We start from the raw sequence: 8,042 nt of genomic DNA, 5'->3' as shown, positions 1-8,042 counted from the left end.
TGGTGATGATGATGATGATGATGATGTTGATGATGATGATGATGATGATAATTCGAATGATGATGACGATGATGATGATGATGACGGTAATGGTGATTCGGATGATGATGTTGACGATGACTGGTCCGACATTCACACGACTCGATCCTAGACAAACAAACATCTGTAGAAATACGATGTGCCAGCCTAGATCGGATTTATGCATTCGTCTTAAAACCACTCATGTGTCGATATCTGGATCTGAGCTTCACTCTTAAACAGGTCGTTCAGTTGGTATTTCCATGTGCAGGCAGCTCACTGACTGTTTTTTTCCTGCCTGTGGAATGTGAGATAGATCTAGCCAAGTCGGTTTTGAGTAATGCTCAACGCAGTTTGACCAGTCAACTCCAACCCAATTTTCATCTGAGCGTTCATCACAGCGATGATAAACCTGATCGAACATGGCCGTGGAACGAAGTTACATGTACCCTCCTCATCCAGAATGAGCAGTGTTCACTTTGTGTCTTCCGACTGCCTAGCTGGCCTTGAATTCCAGCAATAAAGAAAGCGATGACGCGAGCAGAAAACAATATGTTTCGTTCCCAAGAGACCAACAGATGTAAAATTTTAAAATGCCGCCATTGGATCGGGAATTTTTTTCAAAACTGTTCGAATGGATCGGCTTTCCTAGTGACGCTCAGTATTCTCCGTGAGTGGAAAAGCATTTTAATGTACACTGAGTGCATACACATGGATGATGTTGGGCGTACTGAATGCTTTCACCGGTGGTCAGGATGGCAGATATCCCTTTGTATATTGATACTCATATATATATATATATATTCATATAGGACGTGCTGAGTAGGACGAGAACCGCTGCGTTTCCAGTTAGCCAATAAGCGATAATTGATTCACCCTTTACTACAATCACAAATTTCAACCTGGATTCTGAAATGCACAGATTTTTACTAACTGTTTGTTCGTTCCTACCACATTATTGATTTGTGCGAGAGGTCGCTTTTTTCATTCTGCTCTTGGTTTATCGATATTGATTATTGATTATTCGGATTATCTATGTTATGAAATCGATCGTAACTCCGAGGCAGTAAAATTCAATCAAGACGGTCTGGTTCTCCTCCCTCCCCCGACTGGGTTGTGTCCAGCTGGGGGCAGCGTTTCTTTCATTCGCAGGCAATCGGTTGATAGCAGTCTGTTTAGGAGCTAGACGCTGTCGAATATGTTTCATTCTGGCGCTTGCACATCATCAAGAGCTTCACGAAAACGTCGTTATCCATTCCACGGGTTCTACAACGGGATCCTGGGGGAACCGACCATTGGCCGTCACTTGAGAGATGTAGTCACTCTGGTTTAGGAAATCACAGCACGCAATCCGCGGGTAACAAAAACGGACGATAGTGTGAGAAAATTCGAGAATTGTGGTGGAAATTTCTTCTTTTTCGCAGCTGCACAGCTGTTTCATCGGTAGGGTGTCTCAAACCGAGTGACCTGCCGGTTACAACAAGCAAAAATCGTGTACGGGCATAAAGCACTACTTATATGGTCGCTGATAAATCTTTGACAGCCCACGACCGGTTTCGTCCTCCTCGAGGCTCGGAGTTTCCGAGTCCCCTGAGCCCTATGTGCTGCCTGAACCCATATTGCACGGAATTAGCGAGACGCACTCATTTGCATACCAGCTGACCAGTTCAGGAGCCCCAAAAAAGGACGAAACCGGTGGTGGGATGTCCAACAGTTTTCAGCAACCTTATGAGTAGTGTGTTACATCTATAAAATACGGTGTATTGCAATAATAGCGCACCATACCATCTGAAATATAAAACGGTCTGCTGCGGCCCATTCAATGGGAGAGAACACCTTGAAGGAGGTGTCCCGTAAAAAAACTTAAAAATCAATATATTTCCAGAATTCAATATCTTCGTGTTGATTGGTGAGCGTTTCACATGCATTCTGTTTCTGAATCAAGCCGGCTGGATTCTAAAACAGACTTTCTGGTAGTTAGACAAGGATCTCCCGAAACGATCGTTTGTAAGATAAACCAAACTGATCAGGCAGGTAGACCATACCAAGCCCAGATTGGGACGTTTTATCAGTGACACCTGTACAACCAGTTTTTTGCACCATTGTAACATGTGTATATGAAACAACATGATCAAGACCGGAATATCAAGGTGAAACGTCGTTTTTTTCAACTCCCTAATGGATTGCATCAAAAATGATCCAAAAAGCTTTTTTTAACGAGGATCATGTTCTGGCATATGGGCTAAAAGCGCTATCGTTCTCTCGTTTAGCACGCCACATATCGTTCAGAGTTGTCTCACCCTTTACTACAATCACAAATTTCAACCTGGATTCTGAAATGCACAGATTTTTACTAACTGTTTGTTCGTTCCTACCACATTATTGATTTGTGCGAGAGGTCGCTTTTTTCATTCTGCTCTTGGTTTATCGATATTGATTATTGATTATTCGGATTATCTATGTTATGAAATCGATCGTAACTCCGAGGCAGTAAAATTCAATCAAGACGGTCTGGTTCTCCTCCCTCCCCCGACTGGGTTGTGTCCAGCTGGGGGCAGCGTTTCTTTCATTCGCAGGCAATCGGTTGATAGCAGTCTGTTTAGGAGCTAGACGCTGTCGAATATGTTTCATTCTGGCGCTTGCACATCATCAAGAGCTTCACGAAAACGTCGTTATCCATTCCACGGGTTCTACAACGGGATCCTGGGGGAACCGACCATTGGCCGTCACTTGAGAGATGTAGTCACTCTGGTTTAGGAAATCACAGCACGCAATCCGCGGGTAACAAAAACGGACGATAGTGTGAGAAAATTCGAGAATTGTGGTGGAAATTTCTTCTTTTTCGCAGCTGCACAGCTGTTTCATCGGTAGGGTGTCTCAAACCGAGTGACCTGCCGGTTACAACAAGCAAAAATCGTGTACGGGCATAAAGCACTACTTATATGGTCGCTGATAAATCTTTGACAGCCCACGACCGGTTTCGTCCTCCTCGAGGCTCGGAGTTTCCGAGTCCCCTGAGCCCTATGTGCTGCCTGAACCCATATTGCACGGAATTAGCGAAGCACTACTTTATGGTCGCTGATAAATCTTTGACAGCCCACGACCGGTTTCGTCCTCCTCGAGGCTCGGAGTTTCCGAGTCCCCTGAGCCCTATGTGCTGCCTGAACCCATATTGCACGGAATTAGCGAGACGCACTCATTTGCATACCAGCTGACCAGTTCAGGAGCCCCAAAAAAGGACGAAACCGGTGGTGGGATGTCCAACAGTTTTCAGCAACCTTATGAGTAGTGTGTTACATCTATAAAATACGGTGTATTGCAATAATAGCGCACCATACCATCTGAAATATAAAACGGTCTGCTGCGGCCCATTCAATGGGAGAGAACACCTTGAAGGAGGTATCCCGTAAAAAAACTTAAAAATCAATATATTTCCAGAATTCAATATCTTCGTGTTGATTGGTGAGCGTTTCACATGCATTCTGTTTCTGAATCAAGCCGGCTGGATTCTAAAACAGACTTTCTGGTAGTTAGACAAGGATCTCCCGAAACGATCGTTTGTAAGATAAACCAAACTGATCAGGCAGGTAGACCATACCAAGCCCAGATTGGGACGTTTTATCAGTGACACCTGTACAACCAGTTTTTTGCACCATTGTAACATGTGTATATGAAACAACATGATCAAGACCGGAATATCAAGGTGAAACGTCGTTTTTTTCAACTCCCTAATGGATTGCATCAAAAATGATCCAAAAAGCTTTTTTTAACGAGGATCATGTTCTGGCATATGGGCTAAAAGCGCTATCGTTCTCTCGTTTAGCACGCCACATATCGTTCAGAGTTGTCTCCTCGTGATCAGACCGGTTGTGGAACTGGGGAAATGGATCACTGTAACCCACACGTACTCCACGGTATGAATGAATAGAACTCACTTGCAAATCCGTTAGGCAGTGACTTGATGGATTGGGAAGAAAGAAAGAATGAATGAATCAGAATGCACCGTCAAAAAAAAACAACTCACTAGTGAGTTGTAGACAGGAGGTTGACAGGACATTGGAGTTTTCTAGGTGGCCGTAAGTGAATGTGCGGTGATGCGCGAGAACGAGTTGGTCCGGTTTCCCAGCAAGCAGCTGGCTTAGAATGGCGAGTACAGAATTAACCTTCGGGGAGACGGGGTTGTTACAATTTGAAAAATAAGGCCCTACCATCTAGAACTCATCAAGTGACAAACTAAAAATCAGGGTATCGGAACATTGTCGACCTTATCCCTAACGCCTGGGGCCCAGAACCATCCTTAATCAGAGCCGGCGGCAGGTTGGATGACACCAACTCAGGGAGTTGTACTGACCAAACTGAATGGAAGATACTCATCCCCCTTTTGACCAAGATAGTGCCGGTTGTCGTAAGACCGTCGGAGATGCCTACACATCCCCCAACCCAACCTGTAGCACCAGGAGATTGTTCAGTCAGATCTCTACTCAACTTGACCAGCTTCGTGTTAGAGGCCATCGGTACACTTCCGAGTAAAATTCAACGAATTCTGGAGGCCGGCACAGTTCGGTAAGTTCCAGTCTCTGTGAAACTGCACAAGGTTGGAAAAATCGTGAGCGAGGAAAAATGAAAACAGGTGAAGTGTGCAATTATGCAAGATGATGTGTGTATGTACTTTAGTTGCAAAGTAGTTTGAAGTAGTAACGTTGCATTTTATGGATCTCTGAATGTTTTATTGTTTTCTTATGTTATTTATTCAGAAAACATCCAGAAAAGCCGAGGAGCAAACTCGAAAATGTTGACCTTGTTCCGCTGGCACTGTGCCCGAATGCTTGCTCGACCGATCCGTTTGTATATCCCAAACCAGGCGTCATTTCTGCTTTTACAGGCAGCGTTTTCGAACCTCGAGTGCTCCATGGCAGTGAATTTGTTCTCTTACGCAAGGTAACATGTAAAATTCGGTGCTAATCAAGTAGCTGTCAGAACAGGTAATTCCAGGTGTTCGAAACCAACAATCTGTGTGATTGTGTGAATGAACGCCGAACGTTGCGTGACTTGCATTAGCCCAGGTGTGCCTAGCCAAAACCCGGTTTGATTGCACCCGAGAGAACGCGTTTGCTGATATGATACCTCATGCATAGAATGATTGATGAAAACTGTCGTTCAGAGTAAATTTTGTCGTTCAGAATAAATGACATTCAATCTGTACCTTTCCAAATGTGAGTGGTAATCAAGGGGATAAATAATTTATCAGTGTGTTTGTTACCTCAACTGAATGCTCAGGAAACATGTCTTTTTGTGAACGTGAGGGAGGATGTAAACTCTCGTTTTCATCGGTTCACCTTGAGCATTGTGTCCCCGTTTGGCCAATGGATGGACCAAACCAATCACAAAATACCTAGTAGCGATAGTCAAATGGAAATTAAGGTAATCATAGTAACATTCTAAAGAAGAGTCCTTGTGGGGGAGATGTGCTGTGAAAAACTCATTCAAATATGCCTCACCTGGGTCGGCTAAGGTTCATGGCACACGTGGATTCACAGGTAACTTCATAACCGGTGAACCGCGAAGCGCCATTAAATGCAGCCTAGTTACACAAACGAAAAGGTTGCAAGTTGCTAGACATGGAAGAGAAGCTATCATTTGTACAGTGTTTGAAAAGTAAGAATTATGAGGCATTCTCTCCTGAACATCTTTCATGCTTACCACACCGACGTTCCACCAGATGCCGAGACTGAGCCATGACGATTGAGCAGACACTACTCTAATGTTTCATCAGTAGCATACACTGTTAGACAACTATTGAAATGAAGAAAGCCTTCGCTGAGGAGTATATACGTTAGGAAACGCCAAGTGAACAGTTAGAAACTATTGGACGGGGAAGCAAAACTCTCATATGCATCTTGTTTTCAAAGAACTGAACATCCATCTTCTTCTTGAACGTGTCTCCCTGAATATTCATTGACTGTTACTCGAATGCAAGCAAATGCGACTCCGCAATTTCCCTAATGGATCTCACTTTTCAAGAGACGCGACGCGGATTTATGAGAAAACCTACTACTCGCGTGCCTCCCTCATCAGTAGTATCCACCGTTACACGCGTAGTCCACGAGGTTCCATCTGATTCCCCTCCCAAATGAACACCAAATGGGACGCGTGTGGTAAAATCCGCAAGCACTTGCTAATTATGACAACGTTTTCTTCAGGGTACCCCTCAGTTGGGATGATGTCCATGATATCAGGGTGCATACTACTCATGAGTCTACAGCAAACTAATCAGTAGTCCACCGCTGATCATAGGATGGATCTAGTCTACGAATCTCCAAGAATCCAGTATTTCACGTGAATGCAGTCATCCGTATTGAGTATTCCTCTGTAACTACCTCCAAGCGGATAAAGCCTGATAATCTGTCAAACAATTTGCTTGAAATATAAAATTTCACAAGTTGGGCAAACTACTGAGCTAACGAATGAAGGTCAACTTCGTTCTTACGCAATATATTTAAGATAAACAGCGCACAATATTGAGTATTCCTCTGTAACCACCTCCAAGAGGATGAAGCCTGATAATCTGTCAAACAGTTTGCCTGAAACATAAAATTTCACAAGTTGGGCAAACTACTGAGCTAACGAATGAAGGTCAACTTCGTTCTTACGAAATATATTTATGATAAACAGCGCACAACTGTTGATTTAAGGGTTACAAGTAACCAATCTCTCCAACTACCACCCGAGTTACTGGCCCACGGCAATGACCGCTGTCACGTGACGGGTACTTTCGAAGTGCGAACACAGGTTGCCATCGAACTTGCTTGTAAGGTGTGACAGAACCCCGAATGACAAATACACGGGTGTTCACAAAAGTAACGTCCTTTTAAGCAGGAAAACATCTCGTGAACGGTAGTGGTGCTAACGTCAACTGTGTTGACGCATTTGGGATTGCTATCAATGCATGGTTAATCCCACGACACATGGTATCAAGTCCGGTTTTCCAGGGGGTCCTTTGAAGGTACGCACCTCAATTGGGTTACTATTAAGTAAGAAAACATCTCGTGAACGGTAGTGGCACTAACTTCAACTGTGATGACACATTTGGGATTGCTATCAATTCATGGTTAATCCCACGACACACGGTATCAAGTCCGGTTTTCCAGGGGGTCGTTTGAAGGTACGCACCTCAATTGGGTTACNCAGGGGGTCCTTTGAAGGTACGCACCTCAATTGGGTTACTATGAAGACCCCAAGGTGCGGTGGATGTCCATTGTGCGCAAACCTTACACTCTCTTACTTTGATTTGACTCGTTAAGGAAATCCGGCACTAATCTTTGATGGTGATCACAATTCCACACACGGAGCAGAATTTCGTAGGGGCTGAATCGAGCAGCTATTCGCGCATCTTCAAAGGAGGTTTCATCCTTGAATCTCAGCCCGTCTGGGCTGAAAATTCCCCCCATTGGACAAGTGAAACGTCCATCTGAGAAGTCTCACTTGCAGTTTGCAAATCTGTCTTTAGACTACAACTAGAACTCGTTCGCTGAGCGATCTTTTAAGACAAACTCAGAGAGGGTACTCATGGTGACTTCGACATATCAGGTACTGAGACAATACAAGATGTTCGTAAACTTGACGCTTCCACTGGCCAATTGATCATAAGCATATGAACGAGGCAACATTGTCCCGGCTGCGTAGGGCTTCGTCTGCACAGGGAGTACTATACGTACCATACTATACTATACTATGCTTTGCCATACTACACTATACTATACTACACTATATACGCTACTATATACTATACTATACTATAACTATATATGCTGTCCTATACTATATATACTACTATATACTATACTGTACTATAACTATATATACTATACAGTACCATACGATACGATAATATACTATACCGTACTATCCTATGGTGTACAGGAGTACTATGTACACTATACTATACCACACCATACTATACTATAACTATTTATAATATACTATACTATGCTACACCATACTATACTATACTATATATACTACTA

The 8,042-nt window shown here is 43.6% G+C and overlaps 1 protein-coding gene across 1 annotated transcript in view; it reads right to left on the bottom strand.

Moving 5' to 3' along the window:
- Positions 1 to 7,466, bottom strand: part of T265_08247 (hypothetical protein) — a gene marked incomplete at both ends in the record, with an annotated part of 13,467 nt that extends 6,001 nt beyond the window's left edge. The window contains one exon of the mRNA XM_009173994.1: positions 7,301 to 7,466. Coding sequence (XP_009172258.1) covers positions 7,301 to 7,466 — 166 coding nt within the window. The remainder of the gene's footprint in view (positions 1 to 7,300) is intronic.
- Positions 7,467 to 8,042: the final 576 nt, after the last annotated feature.

The sequence above is a fragment of the Opisthorchis viverrini genome, assembly GCF_000715545.1.
Source record: "Opisthorchis viverrini unplaced genomic scaffold opera_v5_205, whole genome shotgun sequence".
Classification (NCBI taxonomy): Eukaryota; Metazoa; Platyhelminthes; class Trematoda; order Opisthorchiida; family Opisthorchiidae; genus Opisthorchis; species Opisthorchis viverrini.
Note: the sequence above shows the minus strand (reverse complement) of the source record. Positions and strands in the feature narration are given on the sequence as shown.